Below are 25,958 nucleotides of genomic sequence, written 5' to 3' on the forward strand. Positions count from 1 at the left end.
TTGCCCAGCCTGGGCTCAATCTTGGCTGTGGTCTGTGGGACTTGGTTGTTCTCCACGAGGGCAGCTTCTTCATAACTGGCTGACCTTTCCCACAACATGGTGGTGGGCTGCAGGGGTGTGCATCTCAGGAGAAGGTGGGAGTGCATGGTATTTTTATGACCTAACATCACTTTCACTGTAATCTCAAACATGCCCAGATTCTAGGGAAAGGAAACACACACCCACTAGTCACTTTGTAAAAGGAGCCTATGGGGTGGAAGATAATGTTGCAGCCATGTTTGCAAAAGATGATCTGCTACAAAGGATGGGGCAAATTTGTAACTCTGACTCTTTCTCCATCCAGATGTAGATGAATGTTCTCAAAGTCCCCCACCTTGTGGTCCTAACTCGAATTGCACCAACCTGATGGGGAGATACAAGTGCAGCTGTTTGCCTGGCTTCTCTTCTCCCACTGGAAATGGCTGGATCTCAGGAAAGCCAGGAAGTTTTGCCTGTTCAGGTAATGCTCTCAGACATGGGGTATTTGATGGATACTTGACATTGGATTGTCAGCTCATTCTCCACCACTGCTCCTCAGATATCAGTGAATGTCTCAGTGTTGGGTCTTCTCTGAGCATTTTGTGCTAACTCCTTGGGAAGCTACAGTTGTAGCTGCCAAGTTGGATTCATCTCCAAGAACTCCACCTGTGAATGTATAGGGAAGTGTTCTGCATTATTTATCAAAGTCATTAAGGACCACTACAGTTGACAATGATATGAGGTAGTGACTTGCTCGAAGATACATAAACTAGTTAGAAGAAAAGCCAGGATTTGATCTCCTATTATGGGCCAACTTTGAGCTAAGTAGTGGGTCGGGCTGTACTTGAGGTAATGGGGGATTTCTTGTACCAGGGGAATGTCCAGGGGATATTCCCAATATCTGCAGACATTTTTTGTTGTCACAACTTTGGGCTAGAGGGGATGGCTGACGGCATCTTGTGGGTAGAGGTCAGGGAAGCTGCTAAGCATCCTGTAGTGCACGAGACAGCTCCTGAAGACTATGCATTATCTGCCCCACTTTCAATAGTGCTGCCATAGAGAGAGCTCAAACATGAGTTTCAGAACTTCATCCTGAAGGTATTTAAATTAAGATTTGAAAGTTATTCTTTATTCTGCTTCCCCTTTCACATCAAGTCAATCAAGTCTTGGGGAATTTACCTGCCTAATATATGTTGAATCTCTCCACTCTCTTTCCCCCTTGGTTCAGGCTTTGTATTTACCCTAGTAGCCTCCTCATTGGTATCCCCCCTTTTCCAATCTTGTCGCCTTGAATCCATCCTCTTCACTGAAGCCAGAATGTTCTCACCAAGAGACAAGTGTTCAATCTTCCCTGAGTCTGGTGCAGCACTATTATTCTCCACATTTTTTATTGCAAAGGCATGGAATGATGAAGCCCTCTTCACAAATTACCTGGATTAGTATAAAATATGTTTACAGCCATCTCTGATTTTTCTACTATATCTGTAACACTCAGCTAGTGCTGAAAAACAAATCACCCCAAATATTAATGGTTAAAAACAACTACCATTTATTTAGCTCATGATTCCATGGTTTGGCAGCTCAGGTTGAGCTCTGCTGGGTGGTTCTTTTGGTCTCCACTGGGCTTGCTCATGTGTCTATGGACAGTTGTGGGTCAGATTTGCTGATTGTGGCTGGATTGGCTCAAATGGCTGGGGCTCATCTGGGATGATATTTGTCTGTCAAACTTGTTCTGTCATTCTTCATTAGTTTAGACTAGGGCTTGTTCATATGGGAAAGGCAAAGGGCCTGTAAGAATGAGCAGAATCACACAGGCCTCTTGAAGAGTAGGTGTGGAAATGGTACTTTGTCCCTTCTGCCACATTTTGTTTGTCCAATGCAAGTCACAGAGCCAGACTCGCTTCAAAGAGTGGAGAAATAGATTGCAACTTTTGATGCTGGATACAAAGTTACATTGTATACAATCCATATGAGTTCTGTGGATAGAGGGAGGGGCAAAGGACTGTGGCTATTTTTTTCAATCCATAGATGTATGTTCTTTCCTGAAAATTTTATTGAAATATATTGACATACCATATAATCCTTCTAAAGTATAGAATCAGTGTCTCACAGTGCCATCATCTAGTTGTGCAATCATAATCACATTCAATTTTAAACCATTTTCATTGCTCCAAAGGCATAAAAAAGAAAGCCAAAAACATCCAATTCCCCTTAGCCTCCCCTATTATTGGCCCCTAGTATTGAAGTGGTTCACGTTAGCCATTGATGAAAGGATATTAAGATATTACTGCTTACTATAGTCCATAGCTTGCAGTAGGTACTTTTTTGCTCTATTTCAATCTATTATTAACAATATGTACCTGTGTCATATATTTGTATTAGTTCATGAAAGAACTTATTTATTTTGTTGCAGTAATCTTAAACTATGCCCACCTCTGAGTTCACTGTTATGCAATTCCATAGTTTAACCTCTAGCTATCCTTTTGGTAACATACATGACTCCAAATAAAATCCTTCAACCAAAATACCTACAATTCAGCACTATTATTTATAATCCCAATAATGATCTACCATCACCTTTATCCCTTTCCAAACATATAAAATCAACCTTGTTAAAAATTCTGTGCATATTGGTCAATGACTCCCCTTTCTCTAGCTTCAATCTCTCTTGGTATCCTAGATTCTACATTTTATGACTATGAGTTTACATATTCTTGTTAGTTCATTTTAGTGAAGTCATAAAATATCTATCCTTTGGTGTCTGACTTACTGCACTCAGCATGATGTCTTTAAGTTTTATCCATGTTGTTGCATGCTTCAGGACCTCATTGTTTCTTCCTGCTAAACAATATTGCATTGTATGTATATATCGCATTTTGTTTGTCAATTCATTGGTTAGTCGACACTTGGATTATCTCCTTTTTTGGCAATTGTGAATAATGCTGCTATGAACATTGGTATGCAAAAGTCTGTTTGTGTCCCTGCTTTCAGATCTTCTGGGTGTATACAGAGTAGTGGATTGCCAGGTCATAGGGTAGCTCAGTAATTTAGCTTTCAGAGGAAACACCAAACTGTTTTAAAAGTGTTTACCTTTCTGCTTACATGGTGATGGCCAGAATTTATTCTTAGGACCACATCTCACTGCAAGAGAGGTTGAGAAATGAGTTCATTGTGGCCCAGAAAGAAGGGGAGAACACGGAAATTGGGGAGCATGACACCATCTGCCACAATTCAGTAACAGGCAGAATAAACCTCCTATCCATGGTCTCCTCGATGGTTTCCTCACTTGCCTTGACTCCAGATTTTCTCTTCTACTCACCAGATGTGGATGAATGTGCCAATCCCAGAGCTTGCCCAGAGCATGCCAGTTGCCACAATTCGGTTGGAAGTTACTCTTGTTCCTGCAACCCAGGATTTGCATCCAGCAGTGGAGAGTTGATTTTCCAGGGTCCAGGAGGGAGGTGTGAAGGTAGGTGGAGGCACCTTTTGGGTACTCAGGTCCAAGGCTCTTTTCAAAATCAGCAGTAGGGGGTGAGGATGCTGAGTTTAGGACACACATCTGCAAATCTGAAGTCAATCACATTCACTAATTCACTAATTCAACAAATATTTCTTAAATACTCTGCCAGTTTGGATGTACTGTGTCCCCCAAAATGTCATTATCTTTGATGCAATCTTGTGGGAGCAAATGTATTTAGTGTTCATTAGGTTGGAACCTTCTGATTGTTTCCATGGAGCTATGATTCAATCAACTGTGGGCAAAAACCTTTGATTGGATAATTTCCTTTGAGGTGTTACCCCACCCATTCAGAGTGGGTCTTTATTGGATCACCAGAAACTTTAAAAGGAGCCTCACAGAATAAGATGCAGAGCAGCTGCAGCCAAGAAGGACACTTTGAAGAATGCACAGTGGCTGGGAGAGAGGCTGGAACAATACCTGGGATCAGCAGATGCCAGCAATATGCCTTCCAAGTTAACAGAGATTTTCCAGACAACACTGGCCTTCCTTCAGTGAAGGCATACTTATTGATGCCATAGCTTGGACACTTTTACGGTCTTAAGACTGTAACTTTGTAACCAAATAAACCCTTTATAAAAGCCAATCCATTTCTGGTATTTTGAAAAAAGGCAGCATTAGCAAAGTGGAACAAATACCTATTATGCACCAGGTATGATTCTGTGTAATGTGGATATAGTAGTGAATATAACAGGCAAAAGTACTTGATTTCCTGGAACTAATAATCTAGCAGAGGTTGATTGTTTTGGTTTGCTAATGCTGCTGTTTTGCAAAACACTAGAAATGGATTGGCTTTTATAAAGGTGGTTTATTTGGTTACAAAGTTACAGACCTAAGGCCTGTTAGCTCAGAAGGCATGTGTCTGGTGTCTGCTTGCTCACAGGTTGCATTTCAAAATGGCATTCTCCAAAATGTCAGCTTTCAATGGACATCTTCAAATGTGTCTCTCAGCTGCAGCCCTGAGTTCCTTCTGTCTGATCTTTTGTAGGACTCTACAAAAGACTGGTTGGGGTAACACCTCCATGGAAATTATCCAAACAGAACTCTTGCCCACAGTTGATTGAATCACATCTCCATGGAAACAACCAATCAATAGGTTCCAACATAATCAACAATAATGTCTGTCCACACAAGGTTGCATTAAAGAACATGGTGTTTTGGGGAACATAATTCATCCAAACTGGCACAGTGATAGAAACTGTTCTAGTTTGCTAATGCTGCTGGGATGCAAAACACCAGAAATGTATTGGCTTTTATAAAGGGGGGTTATTTGGTTGCAAAGTTACAGTTTTAAGGCCATAAAGTTTCCAAGGTAAGTCATCAACAATCAGGTACCTTCACTGGAGGATGGCCAATGTTGTCCAGAAAACCTCTGTTAGCTGGGAAGGCACATGGCTGGTGTCTGCTCCCTGCTCCAAAGGCAGTTTCAAAATGGCTTTCTCCCAGGATGTTCCTCTCTAGGCTGCAGTTCCTCAAAAATATCACTCTCAGTTGCTCTTGGGGCATTTGTGCTCTCTTAGCTTCTCCAGAGCAAGAGTCTGCTTTCAATGGCCATCTTCAAACTATCTCTCATCTGCAGCTACTCTCTCAGCTTCTGTGCAGTCTTCAAAGTGTCCCTCTTGATTGTAGCTCCTCTTCAGGATGTCACTCTCAGCTGCCCTGAGTTCCTTCTGTTTGTCAGCTCTTTTATGTGACTCCAGTGATTTAATTTAGACCCACCCTGAATGGGTGGGGTAACACCTCCATGGAAATTATCCAACTAGAGTCATCACCCACAGTTGAGTGGGGTTCATTTCCATGCAAGCAACCTAATCCAAACATTCCAACTTAATCCCCACTAATATGTCTGCCCCACAAGATTACATCAAAGATAATGGCATTTGGGGTACACAATACATCCGAACTGGCACAATAACAAAAAAAAAAGTGAATATAATCTGGGTCATGCATAGTTAATTGGGATGAAGAGAAAGAAGGTAGACTTAGAAACAATGTCTAAAATATTAAATCTTCAAAGATAGAAAGTAGACTAGAGATTACCATGGGAGAGGGGAAATGGGAGTGTAGGTTGGTGACATGGAGTGTTTGTGAATTAAAAGAGAAAAATAACGCAGAAAAGATGGGTAGGGAGCGCTAACTTTGATATAATGGTAAGGAAAGTCCACATTGAGAACTTGACATTTGAGAAAAAGTCTCAAGCAATTAAAGGAGGGAGCTATTGGATATCTGGGGAAGGTGTTTCAGGAAGAGGGAACAACAGGTAGGAAGGCCTGGAGGGAAAATCCCAGGCAAAGGTCTAAGCTCTTCCATACATATTCTCATTGAGTTCCCCCAATAACCTCCTGATCTCAGTGATGTTTTATACACATTTTGTATATAAGGAAACCACATCTCCAGGGTGGATGGAATCACTTGCTCAAGGTCAAACAGCTAGGAAAGAGGAGAATCAGGATCTGCAGCTTGTCTCTCAGGGACTCCACACCCCATGTGCCAAACCCCTGTGCTCCTTTGTCTTTAAATGAAGTTCAAATGGGGCTGAAAGTTCTGGCAATGCAGAGCAGGCTTGGATAAGGCTGGCATTGATTTAAATGCCAAACTCCCAGACCCCAAGACTGAAGTATATGCCAGAAGTTGGGAAGCTGTCATCTAAAATTTCCAGAGTCATACAGGACCTGGGTTTAAATATCAATTTTGCCTTCCATAGAGATGTGACTTTCAGCATTTTTTTAAATTAGAGAAGATGTGGATTTAGGGAACAATCATGCCTAAAGCAGTAGATTCCCATATACCTTCCTATTATTAATAACTGATATTGGTGTGTTATATCTCTTACAACCGATGAAAGCATGTTTTTTTATAATTGTTCAACTAACTATAGTCTATGGTTTAACTTGGAATTAGCTGTTTCTGTAGGTGCACACTTCTTGAACTTAAAACTTATTACAAAGCCACAGTAATCAAACAGCCAGAAAGGTACTGGTACAGGACAGGCATATAGACAAATTGAATAGAATTATGATTGCAGAGATCAGCTGTCAAGTTTATAAACAAATGATTTTGACAAGGGACAAAGACCACTCAATTGGAAAATAATAGTCTCTTCAATAAATTGTGTGAGAGATCTGGATCTCCGTTTGCAAAAAAAATAAAAGGAGGTCCCTTACCACACACCTTATAGAAAAATCAACTCAAAATGGATTAAAGACCTAAATATAAGAGCCAGAATCCTCAAACTCCTAAGAAAACATAGAGAACATCTTCAAAATCTTATTTGTTAGACAGTGGTTTTTTAGACTTGAGCATTTTGAAAGCCTCAGTTTCCTCTTTTGAAAAATAGATAATATTAGTATATACCTCATAGTAATGCTGTGAGCATTTGGTGAACTGATGCATGTAAAGGATTTAGTTCAGTTCCTGTCTGAAAGAAAGCTCAATATGTAAGCAATTATTTTATTTTAGTAAACTTACATAGCCTTTGACATGCCCCAGGCTCTGTTCTAAGTGCTTTGTTCTATCAACTCATTTATTCTTCTGAACAACTTTTTAAAGTAGATACTATTGTTATTCCCATTTGACAAATAAGGCAACTGAGGCACAAAGAGATGAATTTGTTGCCCAGTGACAGAGCCCATAAATGATAGGACCAAAATTTCAACCTAGACCATCCATGCTGTGGAAACTCACCACTCTGCTGCCACTCTGCTGCCAACATCATCATCATCATCATATCATCATCATCATCATCACCTAAAAAAAATTACTGTGTCAGTGCATATTTAACACAAGATGGTAAATTTCCACCATTTTACGTGCTCCAATTTCATTTATTATATTGTGCTACCATCATCAACATCCATCACCAAAACTTCTACATCACCTTAAACAGAAACTCAGGACCCATTAAGCAATAACTCCACATTTTCTCTACCCTAGCCCCTGGTAACCTCTGATCAACTTCCTATATGTATGAATTTGCTTATTCTAGATATTTCATTTGAGTGGAATCATACAATATTTGTCATTTTGTTTCTGGCTTATTTCAATCAGCCGAATGGTTTCATGGTTCCTCCTTGTTGTAGCATGTGTCAGAACTTCATTCCTTTTTATGAATGAATATGTACCTTAAAGGGCTGATAAGAATAAATGAGCTCATACCCACAAAGTACTTAAAATAATAAAATAAAAATTAATTATCCATCATAGGTATATGCCATGTTTTGTTTATCCATTTACCCCTTGATGGACACTTTGGTTGTTTCCAGCTTTTGATTATTGTGAATAATGCTGCTATGAACAGTGGTATACAAATATGTGTTACAGTCCTTGTTTCCAATTCTTTTGTATATATAATGTTATTATTTGGGGATGAATTGAAATTTGTTAGAGAAAGAGGTAGTAAGCATTTTTAATGCTGAGGGAAGAGGAAGTGAGAATGAACTTTGCAGACCTCCAGATTATTAATGCAATAGAAACATTAAATACAAAGGGATTACAAGTGAAATATGAGAGAGGCAAGTTTAGCTAGGATGAGATTTGCATGGCCTTGTACATTCCAATAATGAGTTAAGATTTTATCCTGAGCACTGGGGAGCCCTATCAAAGGACTTGCATTGGTGTCTTGGTTTCCCAGGTTCCTAAGACAAGTTCCAGATCAAAGGTTGGCTTAAAAACAAGAACTTGCTGGCTCATAGTTCAGAGTCTAGATGGCAGGCTTTCTCAACTTTGTCACTGTCGACATTTTGGGCTGGATAAATTCTTTGTCATCGGGGACCATCATGTGCATTTTAGACTTTTTAGCAGTATCTCTGGCCTCTACCCACTCAATAGCAGCAATAACACAAATATCTCAGACACTGTCAGATGTCCCCAGGGGACAAAATCACCCCCATTTGAGAACTACTAGTTTACACAATAGAAATTTCTCATTCACATAACAATCCTATATGAGTTTTCTTGGTTATTGGTCTGCTTTCCTCTACATGATGTCTTAGAGATCTAGTGTCCACCTATCTTTTGTCTCCTCTGTCCCATGGGTCCTTGAAGGCCCTGCTTTCAGGCACTGAGGTGGGGGAAGGGAGAGGAGAGAAAGCACACCAACTTCTTAACCACACCAGCCTAGACATAACATACATATACTTTCTCACATTCCAAGAGTGAAAACTAGTTATATGGACCCACCTGGATGCAGGGTGTGGGCTGAGAAACATAGTCCATGGTTGGAACACTATTTTGTCTTCTAACGAGAGCTCTGTACTTTGGAAGGTGTAGCATGATTTTGTTGGACCATTAGTAAACTTTGCCTCATACCCATTGCCTATACCACAGATATTGATGAATGTGTTAAAACATACCCCTTCAATTCAAGATGTACCAACACTCCTGGGAGCTACATTTGTAACTGCAAACTTGGCTTTGCAGCAAGCAATGGACAACTGAACTTCAGAGTCAGAGGGGTGGAATGTCAAATTGAACAGATAATTTGCTGTCCAGCCCTGGGAGGAAATACCACTGTGTTCCTCTGGATTATTTACATTTTTTGAATTCTTTGCAGACATTGATGAATGCTCCCAAGATCCAACACCATGTGGGCCAATTTCCATCTGCACTAATGCCCTGGGCTCCTATAGCTGTAACTGTAGCACAGGCTTTCATCCCAATCCAGAAGGCTCCTGGAAAGATGGAAACTTCAGCTGCATAAGTAATCATCTTCTTGTGTGTCTTCTCAATGGAATTCATGTCTCACTTTGGTAAAAATCTTGGACCAAACCTTTCTCTACTTCTGGGTTCTCCTTTTGCATTCACCTTATCCAGAGATTCTCTTTCTCTTTACTCACTCATTAATTCATTCATTAGTTCACTCATTCAATGGTTTACTTTTGGAACATGTATTTTTACTTATTTTATTTTTATTGGAGATATTGTGCATAAAATGCAGGATTCCAATACCATCCTAACACCTTGCACCAATGTAAAACATTTGCCACAATTGCTCAATGCACATTTTTACAAGTGTACTATCAACTATACTCATCAGTTTAACTCAGAGTTCACTGTATTCTAATGTGTGAGGAGGAAATAAGGGAATGACACATTTCAGCCATAGAATTCCAAATTCTTTATGATGCTTATAGGAAATTATGGCTTTCTGTGGGCATGGCTAATAAAAGGGGGCTGAAGCTAAACCCAGCTATGGATCAGGAAAACTTTTTTGAAGAAGTGACTTTTCTGTGGATGTATAAGTATGCATTGAAGTTACCAAGCAAAGGAGTCAGGTATGGGAAAGTGCATGCCCAGTAGCTGGAGAAGTAGGTGCAAATGCCCTGGGTCTGGAAGGAGTTTGAGGAACTGAGGAAAGTTGGCCGATGGGTTGTTGTGGTAGATGTGCTAGAAAGTGTGGCAGAGGCATGAGTTCACAGGGTTGGCTCATTGTTCTGGTTCTGGGTGGATTGGAGTCATGAGCAGTTGACTGAGGTGAAGGGGGTCATGCTTGCAATGGATAGGCCACAAGTTGTAATTAGCTGGAAGTCTGCAAAGAGCACTGTCACTTCCAATTATAAAAGAGGAACCTGTAAAAGAGAAGAGAGATAAGGTCTGAAGTGTTGTGCAAGGAAGGGAGATAGACATGGTGCTTGTAGCTGGGGGAAGACTTGAGTCAAAGACTAATGCAACAAAAACAAGAGTGAAAAATGTTCATGATGATCCTTTGCATTTTGGTTGCACTTTATAAAGAGTTTTGCCATGCCTTCCCACCTTACCAGTGGCATCTGGCCAAAAATGTTGGCATTATCCTTTATTTCCTTCCTTCAAACTTAATACAAAACTATTTTGCAAATCCTGTGGGAATTACATTCTAACTAAAACCCAGAATCTCATCCTCTCTATGGCTCCCACTTGGGTTGCATCCACCATTATCATTTGCCTGGACCAGTACAGTTGCCTTGCGCCTGGTCTTCCTGCTTCTTCCTCTCTCTAGTTGATTCTCCACCCAGTGGTCAGAAGAAGTGTTAACTTCTAAGGCATGCTATGACCCTTCTCTTCTCAAAACCCTCCATGGGTCCCATCTCTCTCTGTTGAAAAGTCAATGTCTTCTATGGTCTGTTATACTCTGTATGAGAGCTGAATCACCTCCCTTTTCTGATCTCTTCCTGCTCTTTGCTCTCCCACTCTGCTCCAGCTACACCAGCCTCCTTGTTATTTGTGAAATCACCAGACACAATCCTGCCTTGGGGCCTTTGCACCTGCAGTTCCCTCTGGAATGCTTTTCCCAACATATCTGCACAGATCCCTCCCTCACTTCCTTAAGGTCTTTGCTCAAATGTAATCTCCTCTGTGAGGTTCTCCCTGTCTGTGCCTTTTAAAATGTACTTCCTTCTACTACCCTTTCCACCCACCTCCCTCCATCCCCTTTCCTGATTCATTTTCTCCATAAATTTGCTCATCATTTCTTTACTTCTTTATGGTCTTCCCCAACCCTCCCACAATTAGAATGAGAGCTCTGCAACGGCAGATATTTTCATTGATTCCACGAGTTTTTGTTGAGGATCTACTGTGTCCAGTCACTGTTCTAAGCACTGGAGGCACAGCAGTATACAAGACAGACACATATTTCTGCCTTCAGGGAGCTCACAGTCCATCAGGGATGATAGACTTTCCACAATTAATTATAAAAGTCTTTATATAGAATTATCTTGCAAATTGCCTGGAAATTTATTCCATTTTCAACCAGACCTACTTTCTAACATGTAGCAGTAAAAAGCAAGCACTTTGGATGCAAACAGGCCTGCTCATTCCACTTACCATCTGTGTGTTCTTGGGAAAGTCACTTAATCTCTCTGAGCCATTGTTTCTCATCTGTATAATGGGAATTGTAATAGGTTTCTATTGTTGTGATAATAAGTTATAACAAACTTAGTGGTTTAAAGTAACAAAAAATTTTAAGGTTTTTTTTATAGTGAATTAACTTTACTTATCAAATAAAAACATTTCCAAACAAAACAAAGAAAATAATAGGTAAAACAGATATCCCGAAATATCTTCATTCCTTCCAATATGATCCTACCATACCACAAGAAAATTAATGAACCATAGTCACACCTGAGCAATCCCATATCATTAAGATCACCATCAACATCTTGTGTGTTCTTATTAGATTATTATTTCCCTTTCACTAGCTGCTATCTCTAGGTCCCCTATATTCTACACTATAAGACATTTATTTTACATTTTTTCATAGAGTTCACATTAGTGGTAACATGAGATATCTCTCCTTTTGTGTCTGGCTTGTTTCACTTCAGCATTATGTCATCAAGGCCCATCCAAATTGTCATATGTTTCATGACCTCACTCCTTACTGCTGCATATATTCCATCATGTGGAATAACATTTTGTTATCTACTCATCTGATGAAGTACATTTAGGTTTTTTCCATCTCTTGGCAATTGTGAACAATGCTGCTATGAAGATAGATGTAAAAATATCTGTCCATGTCACTGCTTTCAGATCTTCTGGGTCAATACCAAGAACTGAAATTGCTGGATCATAGGCTAATTCAATATCTAATTTTCTAAGGAACTGCCAAACTGTCTTTCTAAGTGGCTGAAACATTATACAGTCCCACCAGCAATGGATGAGTTCCAATTTCTCCACATCCTCTCCAGCATTTGTACTTTCCTGTTTGTTTAATGGCAGCCATTCTTATTGGTGTGAGATGATACCTAACTGTGGTCTTGACCTGCATCTCCCTGGTATCTAGTGAAGGTGTACATTCCTCCTGTGTTTTTTAGCCATTTATTCTTCCTCTTCAATGAAGTGTCTCTTCAAAGCTTTTTTCCGTTTTATAATTTGGCTGTTTGCACTATTGTCATTGAGTTGTAGGATTTCTTTTTATGTACAAGATATCAGTCTCTTATCAGACACGTTTTCCAAATATTTTCTCCCATTGAGTTGGCAGACTACCTTTTTGACAAACACTTTTGTGGAACAGAAGTTTTTAATTCTGACCTCCCATTTATCCATTTTTCCTTTGTTGCTTGTGCTGTAGGTGTAAGGTCTAAGAAGCAACCTCCTAATACTAGGTCTTGAAGATGTTTCCCTACATTATCTTCTAGGAGTTTTATACTACTGTCTGTTTTATTAAGATCTTTGTTCCATGTTAAGTTAATTTTTATATAGGATGTGAGTTAGGGGTCCTCTTTAATTCTTTTGGATATAGATATCCAATTCTCCCAGCCCCATTAGTTGAAGAGCCTATGTCGAATTCAGTGGATTTGGGGACCTTATCAAAAATCAGTCTAACATAGATCTGGGGCTCTATTTCCAGATTCTCAATTTGATTCCCTTGATCAATCTGTCTTTGTGCCAATACCATGCTGCTTTGTCTACCATGGCTTTAGAGTAGGCTTTAAGTCAGGCAGTGTAAGTCCTCCAACTTCGTTTTTCTTTTTCAGAAAGTTTTTAGCAATTAGAGGCATTTTTGCCTTCTAAATAAATCTGGTGATTAGCTTTTCCAAGTCTGCAAAATAGATTGTTTGAATCTTGATAGGAATTGCATTGAATCTATTGATCAATTTTAGTAGGATTGACATTTAAATGACGTTTAGCCTTCCTATCCATGAACACAGAATATCTCTCCATCCCTTTAGGTACATTTTTGTTTTAGTAAAGTTTTTTAAATTTTCTGTGTGGAAGTCTTTTCCATGCTTGGTCAAATTTCTTCCCAAGTACCTAATTTTTTTAGTTGCTGTTGAGACTGGAATCTTTTTTTTTTTTTTTTTTTTTTTGAGTGTCTCTTCAGTTAGGTCATTTCTACTGTATAGGAACATTACTGACTTATGTGCATTTATCTCATATCCTGCCACTAGCTGATTTTTCGATTAGCTCAAATAGGTGTGTTGTTGATATCTCAGGTTTTTCAAGTATAAGGTGATATCATCAGAAAATAATGAGAGTTTTGCTTCTTCCTTTCTAATTTGGATGCCTTTGATGTCCTTGTTTTACCAAATTGATCTGACTAGGACTTGGATCACAATGTTGAATTATAGTGTTGACATCAGGTATCCTTGTCTCATTCCTGATCTTAGAGGAAAGGCTTTCAGTGTCTTACCATTGAGTACTATACTGGCTGTGGGTTTTTTCATATATGGCCTTTATCATATTGAGGATATTTCCTTCAATTCCTAGCTTTTGAAGTGTTTCATCAATAAGGGATACCAGATAATGCTGAATGCTTTCTCAGCATCTATTGAGATGATTATTTGATTTTTCCCTTCTGATTTGTTAATGTGTGGTATTATGTTGACTGATTTTTTTATGTTGAACCACCCTTGTATGCCTGGGATGAACCCCACTTCATAAGGTGTAAATTTGTTTTAATGAGTCTTTGAATTTGATTTGTAAGTATTCTCTTGAGAATTTTTGCATCTATATTCATTAGGGAGATTGGCCTATATTTACCTTTCTTGTAGCATCTTTATCTAGTTTTGGTATTAGAGTGATGCTGGCTTCATAAACTTAGGTAGGTAATCTTCCATTTCTTCAATTTTTTGAATGAGTTTAAGTAGAAATGGTGTCAGTTCTTTCTGAAAAGTTTGGTAGACGTCCCCTGTGAAGCCATCTGGCCCTGTGGTTTTATTGTAGGAAGTTTTTAATAACTGGTTGGATCTCATTACTTGTGCTTGATTTGTTGAGGTCTTCTTTCTCTTCTCTATTCAGTTTAAATTGTTCATGTGTTTCCAGGAAATTATCCCTTTCCTCTAAGTTATCTTGTTTGTTAGCATAGAGTTGTTCATAGTATTCTCTTATGTTTATGTTTCATTATTTCTTCAGGATCCATCAGGATCTACAGTAATATAGTCCCTCTTATTTACTATTTTATTTATTTGGGTCTTCAATCTTTTTTGATTTTCAGTCTAGCTATGAGTTTGTCAATCTTGTAGATCTTCCTGAAGAACCAACTTTGGTTTTATTTATTCTCTCTACTTTTTTTATTGTTTTCCAGATCATTTACTTCTGTTTAATCCTTGTTATTTCTTTTTTTCTACTGAATATATGATTAGTTTGCTGATCATTTTCTAGCTTCCTCAGTTTTTCCATTACTTCTTTAATTTTAACTCTTTGTTCTTTTTTAATGTATTGTGTTTAGAGCTATACATTTCCCCCTCAATACTGCCTTTATTGTATCCATAAGTTTTGATATGTTGTGTTGTCATTTTCATTTGTCTCTAGATAGTTAATAATTTCTCTTGGAATTTCTTGTTTGACCCACTGATTGTTTAGGAAAGTGTTTAATCTCCAGAAATTTGTGAGTGTTCTACATCTTTGATAGTTATTACCTTCAAGTTGTATTCTATTGTGCTCAGAGAGTGTATTTTGAACAATTTCAAGCCTTTTAAATTTATTGAGGCTTGTTTTATGCCCCAGCATATGATATATCCTGGAGAAAGTTCCATGAGGACTACAGAAAAACATATATCCTGGTAATTTGGTATGTAAGTGCTATATATGGCTGTTAAATCTAATTCATTTATCACATTGTTTAGGTTCTCAGTTACCTTATTTGTCCTCTGTCTGGATGATCTATTTATAGGATAGAGTGTCATAGTGAAGTCTCCCACAATTATTGTGGAAACAACTATTGCTTCCTAAAGTTTTGTCAATGTTTGTCTCTTATACTCTGGAGCACCCTTATTGTGTGCATAAACATTTATGATTGTTATTTCTTCTTGGTGAATTGTCTATTTTATTATTATTTAGTGTCCTTTATCACTTATAACATCTTTGGATTTAAAGTCTATTTTATCTGAAATTAGTAATGCTATCCCTGCTTTATTTTGGCTGTAGCTTGCATTGAATAATTTTTTGCATACTTTCACTTTCAAATCTTCTTCACTAGGTCTAAGATGAGTCTCTTGCAAACTAAAGATTGATGGTTCATACTATTTAATTGATTCTGCCAATGTATCTTTTAATTGGGGAGTTTAATCCATTCACATTCAATGTTATTACTGTGAAGGCAGTTTTTGGATCAACCATCTTATCCCTTGGCTTTTATTTGTCAGAACTACTTTTTCCCTCTCTCCCTTTATTTCCTTTATGGTAACCTCACTATAACTCTTCAGTTCTCTGCCCTTCTAGAAACCTCTATTGCCTTTTTTTTTTCTCAAAAACTTAATATACAGTTCTGGAGTTCTGATATCTGACATGGGTCTCAGTGGGCTAAAATCACTGTCAGCAGGAATGTTGTTAGGGAGACAGTGTTTCTCTGTGTAGAGGCAGCCCGCTTTCCTTGGCTCATGGCTCCCCACTCTATCTTCAAAGCAATCAAAGGCTGGTTGGGTCTTTCTTACAATGCAACTCTCTGACACTGACCTTCCTGCCTGCTTCATTCATTTATAAGGACCACAGGGGTTACATGGATCCCACCTAGATCACCCAGGATAATCTGCCCATCTCATAATCAGCTCAATGGCAACTTTAATTCCATTTGCAAACTTAGTTTCTATTTGCAAAGTTTTTGAAAGATTCTTGGAATTAGGATTGGGCATATCTTGGGGGGCATTGTTCTGCCACTCCAATATAATATTTCATAGTGAACCTCCCTTCTCACGCCTGGGTGGTTGTCCTTGTCCTGGTGGAGCTCACAGTTTGGTGGAAGAGATGGTCACTACAAGCCATTCACACAAATAATCAGTTATATTTTCATCATAGGAAGTTATTGGGGGGTCAGGGAAGACTTTCTGGAGGAAGTGGCATTTAAGCAAGACCTGAAGAAAAGGTAGGAGCTACCCAGGCAAAGCAGAGGCAAGGGTAACAGCATGTGCAAAGGTCCTGTGGTGGGAAGGGTAGAAAGGGAGACTGATATGAGATGAGTCTTAAAGATGTGATTGGGTCAGGTTGTTGGGCAATTTGTGGATCATGTTAAGTCACTCTACTTGCCTTTCAATTCTAAGTGCTATTGGGAGCTTTATAAGCAGGAGTGGGTGATCAAATGTGCTGCCCTGTGGAAAAGGGACTGCAGGGAACATTGGGGGTGGGTGTGTATGTAGATTCCAGCAGAAGATCTGGAACAAAGCACAGCTGTGGGGAAGGAGAGAAGTGGGCAGATGCAGAGTGATATTTAGGAGTGAGAATCCACAGGGCTTGGAAATTTGGGGCTGAATGGATGTGGGGATGAGAGGTAAACAGGTAAACTGAGGTACAAAGAGTGAAATCATCTGTTCAGGGATAGATGATTTAGATTATAGTTTTAGTCTGTCCTTTTGCCAATACCATACTGGTTTTTTTTTTGTTTTTCATTTTTAAAATTGTAGTAACATACATATAATTCAGTTTCCCATTTTAATTTCTTTGAAGTGTACAATTCATTTTAATTACACTCACCATATTGTGCTACAATAAGAAATATCTTTACTCCAAATTCTCCATCACTTCCAATAGAAACTCTGTACTCACTGCAATATTACCTCTTTCTCCTCAACCACTGGCCCCTAGTAACCTGTAATCTACTCTCTGTCTCCATGAATTTGTTTACTTTAGGTATTTCATTTAAGCAATATTGTACAATATTTGTCTTTTCTTATTTGTCTTTTTTAACTTATCATGTGGTCATCAATGCACATCCATGTTCTTGCATATATCAGAACTTCATTCCCTTTTAGGACTGAATATTTCATTTTGTGTATATACTGTTAGGTCAGAGTCATTCAAGAGTCCACACAATGCAGCGAGTCAAAATTTAAGTATAAAGTTTAAGATTTATTAGAGGAAGAAAGCAGGTGGGAGCCAGTGAAAAGAAAGAAAATGGCTCCAGATCTCTTTCTGAGAGTGGCATTTTTTAAAGAAAAAAAACCATGTGGGGAGGGAAGAGTGTCCTGTGCTTTGAGTGGGGGAGGGCTTATCGACTTCTGAGCTGATTGGTTGCTAGGGTTCTAACACACTACTCTTCTTTGATGTGCAGCTGTATTGTCTATGTGGAGGAAGCAGGCTGTTTATCCTATCTTGCTCCATCTACCCTCTGGGGGCTGAGGTGCTACTATGACTGGAATCTTTAGAACAGCCTTCAACCCTTAGTTTATGGTGCATCTGGTTTCTATGAGATAAGCTGTGGGTCCCCTGGATCAGACATTCCTTATATATGTTAGACTTTTTTTCTGGGATCTGACATATACCACATTTTGTTTATCCAGTTGTTTCAGCCTGCTAAAGCTGTTGGAATGCAAGATACCATAAAGTGTTTGGCTCTTACACTCAGGGATTATTAGCTTACAATGTACAGTTCTAAGGCCATGAAAGTGTCCAAATTAAAGCCCCAACAGGATAATACCTTCTCTGAAGACAGGTTGCTGGCATCCAGGTAACCGCTGTCACATGGGAAGTCACATGGCCAGTGTCTGCTGGTCCTTCTCTCCTGGGTTTCATTGCTTCAGCTTCTGACTTCAGTATCTGTGTCTTTTTCTCTTTCACCTCTGGGTGTTTCTCTGAGTTTCACCTCTCAACTTCTGTATCTGTTTTATCCTCTTACAAAGGACTCCAACAACAGGATCAAGATCCACACTGAATGAGGCAGGTCATGTCTCAATTGAAATAACCTAATCAAAACGTCCCTCCTACAATAGGTCTAGACTCACAGGAATGGATTAAAAGGACATGGCCTTTTCTGGGGTATATAATACTGTAAACTACCATGTCAGTCATCTTTTGATGGATAATTTTGTTGCTTTACCTTTTAGCTATACAGTTTTGAATATTTTAACAGAAATTGAATGGCAATGGGTGAAACAACAAGGAGATTCATTTTTCTGTCTCTCATTAGTCTCCAACTCATAGGCAGATCAAGATGTGTGGGTAACCCTGCCTGTGAGGTCATCCTCATTCCCATATCCTTCCTTATCACTTCTCCATCCCTAGCTGTGGGCCTTATCCCTGTGGTGGAAGATGGCTCAGTCCCTCTGTCTGTGTTCTGGTCCATCCATGCAAAAGGGAAAAAAAGGAAGTGTCCCCACTTTTATTTGAAAGTCATGGCCAGAAGATCCACGCATCCTTTATGCTCCGTCCAGTTGGCCAGAACTTAGCCACATATGGCTTCAAGAGAATCTGTGGAATGTAGTCTTTAACTGAATGACCATGTTTTTAAAATGAAGAGGGGGAGGATGGATCTTGGGTGAGAGCTACCATTCCCTGCCTTGAAGGACACTGATAGAACTTGAACACAGGCCTACTTTGCCCCAGAGCCTGCACTTCTGACTCTTGTATGATTCTCTCTACAGTTTTGATGTTATTGTAGTGTGGTCCATGGATTAGCAGCATCAACATCACCCACGGTCTTGTTAGAAAGGCAGAATCATGGGCCTCTTCCCAGACTGATCTAGAATCTGATATTCTAAAATCTCCTGTGTGTCTCAGGGAAGCAGATATTACTGGTCCATAGATCACACATTAAATTGCTAGGATCCAGACTGGTGCTTCCCAAACTTTCATGTGCACACAAGTTACCTGGGGATCTTCTTAAAATGCAGATGCTGATTCAGTGGGTCTGGGGCAGGGCCTGAGATTTTGTATTTCTGTCAAAATCTCAGGCAATTCTAAAGCTGCTGGTCCTTGGACCACACTTTGAGAAGCAAGCTTCAACAATCTTCAACAACTCTGACTATGTACCTCAATTGTCCTCACTTTCTAAGGCTGTGTCCTTTTCAGGCCCACTCTGAGTCTTTAACCTTGTCTAAATTCTCCCCTCCACACTGCCCAGGTGTGAACGAGTGTGCAGACACCACTGTGTGCCCAGCTTATGCCACCTGCACCGACACTTTTGAGAGTTACTACTGCACCTGCAAACAAGGCTTCCTGTCCAGCAACAGACAAAGGAACTTCAGGGGCTCAGGGGTGGAATGCAAAGGTGAGTTCATGCCCCCTCTAAACTTTCTGCTTTTTGTAGGAAAATAATGTGGATCTGGCTGTTTAGAAGATGTAGTTACTTCCTTTAATTTTTCAAATGTTATTTTTTTAAATCATTTTATTTTGAAATAATTTCAAATTTACAGGAGCGTTGCAAAAATAAAGTAAAACTATACAGCAAACTCCACCATGCCACCCTATCCAGATACACATATTCACCAATGTTAACATTTTGCCACACTTGGTGTCCCGTTCTATTATCTATCTCCCTATTTATCTTTTTATCTCTGTCTTATATATCTGTCATCTATCTATTTGTCTACATCTATCATCTATCTAATCTGTCATTTATCCATCTATATCTATCTTTAACTATAGCCATATCTATATTTATCTATATCTATATCTATATCTATATCTACCTATGTGTCTATCACATCTAATCTGTATTCTATATATCATCTATATGTCTATATCCATCCTTCCACCGACCAATCCATCCATCCATCCTCTCTCTTCATATCTTTATCTTTCTATCCACTCATCTGTCATCTATCATCAATAACTGTCTGCCTATCTATCTAATCTCTTATCTATCTTTACTTATCTTGGCATCCATTGATCTATCAATCCATCTATTCTATCAATTTCTATCTGTCTGTCTCTATCACCTATCTATCTGATAAATCATCTACCTATGTTTTCTAATATATCTATATCTATCATTATCATGTCTGTGCACAAACATGATTGTATTCTTTTCTCTTTATTTCTGTGCATGAACAAATCTCTGGGTCACTTGAAAAATTCCAGTAATTAAAGAAAAACCTTAGGATGAAAATAATAATCATGCTATATGCCACTATTCATAAAAAAAACACCAATTTCATTTGGATTCCTCCCTTCTAGTCATATATCAATGTGTATAATAAAAACATCAAATATTTATTGAGTGCCAGGCCCTGTGCTGAGGTACTTATATGCATGTTCACAATTAACTCAAATTTAGGCATTAGAACAATCTTGACTGGACAGATGAGGACTGAGGTTCAGAGAGTTGAAGTGAGTTGCCTAAGATCATGCAGCTGAGTTGAATTTTAAACCCAGGCAGGCCTCTCTGATATATCACCTTCTTAATATACTGTAGTTGTGAGTCATTGGGGAAACTTATTTCATCTCTCTAAACTTCAGTGTTTTCTTCTGTTATATGGGTGTATAAGTGCACCTACCTCAAAGGAGAGTTGGGAGAAATAAATGTGAGAATATATGCTGTGCACCAGGCTCATGGAGGGTCTCAAGAGTTACTATTAATACAAAAATAGAAATTAAAATAATTCCTAGAATAAGCTTAATTCTTTGTCTGGATCTAGACCTAAATTCTCTTCTAGAGAGTAAAGACCCAATTATGCCAATGAAGGAGACCAGGCATCAGCAAGCATTTTTATTAAAATGCCAGATAGTAAGTATTTGGGGCTTTGTAGGCTGACAGTCTCAACACTGCCTTTGTAGTGTCAAATAAGCCAGAGATGATACATAAATGAACAGGCATGGTGGTATTTCAGGAAAAGTTAATGAAAACAGGTGGCAGGCTGATTTTGGCCGATGGGCCATATCTTGGCAACTTCTAGATAAAGTATTTCTATTGTTCCTGTTCTGAAGGAGAGACACATCCTCCTTCATATATATATTTAATTGTGGTAACATATATATAGCACAAAATTTCACATTTTAACCATTCTTAACTCTATACTTACGTGATATTTAATCAATGTAGTGTTATCGTCACCACTATCCATTCCCAATACTTCCTTGCCAACCCAAACAGTAATGCTGTATCCATGAAACAATAATTCTCCATTCCCCTCTCTCCTCAGCCACTGGGAACTTCTCATCTATGTTCCATGTCCATAATAGTTCTTATTCTAGATATTTCATATAAGTGGAGCCATACAATATTTGTTCTTTTTCATGTGCCTTACTTATGCCACACAACATAATCTCTTCAAGGTTCATCCATGTTGTTGCATGTTTCAGAACCCCATCCCTTTTTATGACTGAGTAATAGTCCACTGTATGTCTATATCACATTTTGATTATACATTCATCTGCTGATAGATTCTTTCATCTTTGGAGTTTAGTTCATGGGTCACTCTGAATTTAGTATCCTGGTGAGTCCTGGGCTTTTAATTTGTGGAGAGGTGAGACAATACTTCCATCTAGAAAATGATGGATACCACACAGGGATTTTTCCCACTGTATATCTTTGAATCCCATCACCACCTGCTGCCCCCATACAGTGCCTGACACATTAAGAGTATTCAATAATTATTCGCTGAAGAAGGAGTGCATTATATCCTTTGTCAACTCTGTATTTGATCATTCTGCTATAGACAGACACTTAGGTTGTTTCTAATCTTTACTCTAGACAAAGAGGGAATGAATATTCCCAGGCATTTATATATATGCACAGTGATGGTTCAAGATTGCGTTCTTAAAAAAAAAAGGAAAAATCTACTGGGAGGGAGCTAAAGTTTCAAAAGCGACTTGTTTGAAGTTGCATTTGCAATGGCAAGTGCACAGCATGTGTTTATTTGGGGTGGCTTTGCACAGCAGGGCTAAAGGAGACTTGGGGATATCTGCCCATTGGTTTCACAACTGCACAATCATATGAGTACTTTGATGTGTAAATTCCTGGAGGTGGATTTATAGGGTGTTCTGGGTATCTAATATTGGGTAACACAACATGCAAACTAAATGGATGAAAATAATAGCAGTCAATTATTTACTCATGAGTCTGAAATGTGGGCTGGTTTTAGTGAGATTGGCCTCTCTGTTCCACAGAGCATTGATTGATTTGACTCAGTTGGGGGCTAGTGGATCCACCTTCAGAAAGGTTCACCCAAAAGGCCAGCTAGTCTGTGATGGCTCTTGGTTTGTTGCCCATTCTGGGCTCAATCTTGGCTGTGGTCTGTGGGACTTGGTTGTTCTCCATGAGGACAGCTTCTTTATGACTGACTGACCTTTCCCACAGCATGGTGGTGGGCTGCAGGAGTGTGCATCTCAGGAGGAAGTGGGAGTGCATCACTTTCACCATAATTCAAGCATGCCCAGACTCAAGGAGAGGGAAACATACACCCCCCCCCCAAGTCACATCATAAGAGGAGCCTATTAGGGGGAAGATATGTTGCAGCCATATTTGTAAAACACAATTTGCTACATAGGATGAGGGAAATTTGTAACCCTGACTCTTTCTCCCTCCAGATATAGATGAATGTTCTCAAAGTCCCCCACCTTGTGGTCCTAACTCAAATTGCACCAACCTGATGGGGAGATACAAGTGCAGCTGTTTGCCTGGCTTCTCTTCTCCCACTGGAAATGACTGGATCTCTGGAAAGCCAGGCCACTTTGCCTGTTCTGGTAATGCTCTCAGACATGGGGTGTTTGGTGGACACCTGCCATTGGGTTGTCTGCTCACTCACCTCCAGTGCTCCTCAGACATTGATGAATGTCTAAATGGTGGGACCTCCCCTGAGCCTTCTGAGCTAACTCCTTGGGAAGCTAGAGTTGTAGGTAGCTGCCAAGCTGGATTAATATCCTAGAGCACCACCTGTGAAGGCACAGGGAACTCTTCTTCAATATTTATCTAAGTCATTAAGGAACATTTCAGTTGACAATGATATGAGGTAGCAGTGACTTGTTCAAGAATACAGAACTAAATTAGAAGAAGAGCCAGGATATGGACTCCTATTAAGGCCCTATTATGAGCTAAGTAGAGGGTCAGGCTCTACTTGAGAGTAATGGGGAGTACTTGTACCTAGAGTAATTTTTCTTCCAAGGGAATTCCCAGTATCTGTAGACATTTTTAATTGGCATAACTTGGAGGTAGTGGGAATGGCTGCTGGCATCTTGTGGGTAGAGGTAAGGGAAGCCACTAAACATCCTGTGGTGCCTAGGACAGCCCCCAAGACTAAGAATAATCTGCTCTTACTTGTCAATAGTGCTCAGGGTGGGAAATCCTGATGTAGAGATAGCTCACACCTGAGTTTCAGAACTTCTTCCTGAAGGTATTTCAATTAATACTTGAAAGTTATTCTTTATTCTTCTCCCCCTTTCATATCAAATTGAGTCTTGGGGAATTTACCTGGTAAAATATCTCTTGAATCTCTCCATACTTCTTCATCACTGGTTCAGGCTTTGTAGTTACTCTAGCAGCCTCCTCATTGGTATTCCCTTTTCTTCAGTCTTGTGCCCTCAAATCCATCCCCTACACTGATGCCAGGATGTTCTGAACAAGAGACAAGGGTTCCATCTTCATTTAGTATGGTGCAGCACTATTAGTCTCCGCATTCATTTATAGTTATATTGATTCCTTCAAACAGGCATGGGGTGTTGAATCCCACATCATAACCCATCCGGATAAGTATAAAAAACATTTACAGTCATCTCTGATTTTTCTAATCCATCTGTAGCAGTCAGCTATTGCTGAGTAACAAACCTCCCAAAAATATTAATGGCTGAAAACAGTTACCATTTATTTACCTCATGATTCCATGGGTTGGCAGCTCAGGTTGGGTTCTGATTGGTGGTCCTTTTGGTCTCCACTGGGCTTGCTTGTGTGTCTAAGATTAGTTTTGGGTCAGCTTTGCTGATCTTGGCTGGGCTGGCTCATATCTTGGGCTCATCTGAGATGACAGTGTCTCTCAAAATTGTTCTTTCATTCTTCATGAGGTTTGTCTGGGCTTGTTCATATTGAAAAGGCAAAGTGCCCATGAGAATGAGCAGAAGCACACAGACTTCTTGAAGCCTAGATTTGGAAGTGGCACTTTGTCACTTCTGCCACATTCTCTTTGTCCAATGCAAATCACAGTGCCAGCCTAGCTTTAAGGTGAGAAGAAATTAATTCTACATTTTGATGCTAGATACAGAGTTACATTGTATGCAGTCCATATGCATTCTGGAGATACAGGGAGGGGCAAAGGACTGTGACAATTTTTTCCAACTATGAAAATTATGTTTTATCCAGCAAATTTTATTGAGATATATTCACATACTGTATACATAGTTTCAAAGCATAGAATCAATGTCTCAGAGTGCCATCACCTAGTTGTGCAATCATCACATTTGATTTTAAACAATTTTCATTGCTACAAAGAAGATAAATAACAGATAGATATAAAAAAGGAATCCCAAAACACCCAATACCTTTTATCCCCCCAATTAATGACCCCTAGTATTGGTGTGGCTCACTTGTTACTGTTAGTAAAAAGATTTTAAGATATTGCTAACTATTGTCCGTAGCTTGCAATAATTTTTCTCCATACACCAATCTATTATTAACTCTTGGTAAATGTCTCATACATTTGCATTAGTTCATGAAAGAACTTATTATATTGTAATGTTAATCTTAAACAACATTCACTGTTCACTGTTATAGGTTCACTGTTATACAGTCCTATATTTTAACCTCTATCTTTCCTTTTGGTAACATACCTGACTCTTAAAAAACTTCTTCAAACTAAATTTACCTACAATTCAGCACTATTAACTTATAACCCCAATAATGAGCTACCCTCACCTCTATCCCTTTCAAACATTATGTTCACTTTGTTAAAAATTCTGCACATAATAGGGGAACTTGCTCCCCTTTTTCTAGCTCCCATGCTATCTCTTGGCATCCTATAGTCTGCATTTATATGACTATGAGTTTAATAGACTAGGTTAATTCATTTTAGTGAAGTAATATAATATCTATCCCTCTGGCTGACTTACTTCACTCAGCATGATGTTCTCAAATTTTCCCCACATTGTTGCATGCCTCAGGACTTCATTCTTTCTTACTGCTGTATAATACTACATGATATATACATATCACATTATGTTTATCCATTCGTTGGTTGGTATACACTTGGATTATCTCCTTCTTTTGCCAATTGTGAATAATGCTGCTATGAATCATTGGTTTGCAAATGTCTTTGTCCCTGCTTTCAGATCTTCCGGGTGTATACCGAGTAGTGGATTGCCAAGTCATGGGACAACTCAATAATTTAGTGTTCAGAGGAAATGCCAAACTGATAATTATGTTTTAAAAGTGTTTATCACCCTCTGATCACATGTTGTTGACCAGAAATTATTCTTAGGGCAACATCTCACTGCAAGAGAGTTTGAGAAATGTGTTCCATTGTGTGCCCAGCAAGAAGGGGTAACATGGAAATTGGGGAGCATAACACCATCTATTTTTCTCTTCCACTCACCAGATGTGGATGAATGTGTGAATCACAGAGCTTGCCCAGAGCATGCCAGTTGCCATAACTCTCTTGGAAGCTACTCTTGTTCCTGCAACCCAGGATTTGCATCCAGCAGTGGAAGCTTGAATTTCCAGGGGCCGGGAGGGAGATGTAAAGGTAGGTGGAGCCACTTTTTGGGAACTCAGGATGAATTCTATTTGCAAAATAAGCAGTGGGGGGTGAGGATGCAACTTGGCTGAATTCAGGACACTCATTTGTAAATCTGAAGCCAATAACATTCACACATGCAC

At 39.2% G+C, this 25,958-nt stretch overlaps 1 protein-coding gene across 10 annotated transcripts in view; it reads left to right on the forward strand.

The window, feature by feature from the left end:
- LOC119525629 (adhesion G protein-coupled receptor E1-like) overlaps positions 1–25,958 on the forward strand; it is a 246,041-nt gene that overhangs the window by 83,101 nt on the left and 136,982 nt on the right. For 4 of the 10 annotated variants that reach the window (XM_037824432.1, XM_037824436.1, XM_037824440.1 and 1 more), the window contains 6 exons: positions 344–499; positions 3,341–3,487; positions 9,087–9,233; positions 19,278–19,424; positions 22,685–22,840; positions 25,678–25,824. In XM_037824432.1, the coding sequence (XP_037680360.1) occupies positions 344–499; positions 3,341–3,487; positions 9,087–9,233; positions 19,278–19,424; positions 22,685–22,840; positions 25,678–25,824 (900 nt within the window). The remainder of the gene's footprint in view (positions 1–343; positions 500–3,340; positions 3,488–9,086; positions 9,234–19,277; positions 19,425–22,684; positions 22,841–25,677; positions 25,825–25,958) is intronic. The other 6 variants (XM_037824437.1, XM_037824434.1, XM_037824433.1 and 3 more) reach the window with 6 other exon arrangements.

This window comes from Choloepus didactylus, assembly GCF_015220235.1.
Source record: "Choloepus didactylus isolate mChoDid1 chromosome 25 unlocalized genomic scaffold, mChoDid1.pri SUPER_25_unloc2, whole genome shotgun sequence".
In the NCBI taxonomy this organism is placed as follows: Eukaryota; Metazoa; Chordata; class Mammalia; order Pilosa; family Megalonychidae; genus Choloepus; species Choloepus didactylus.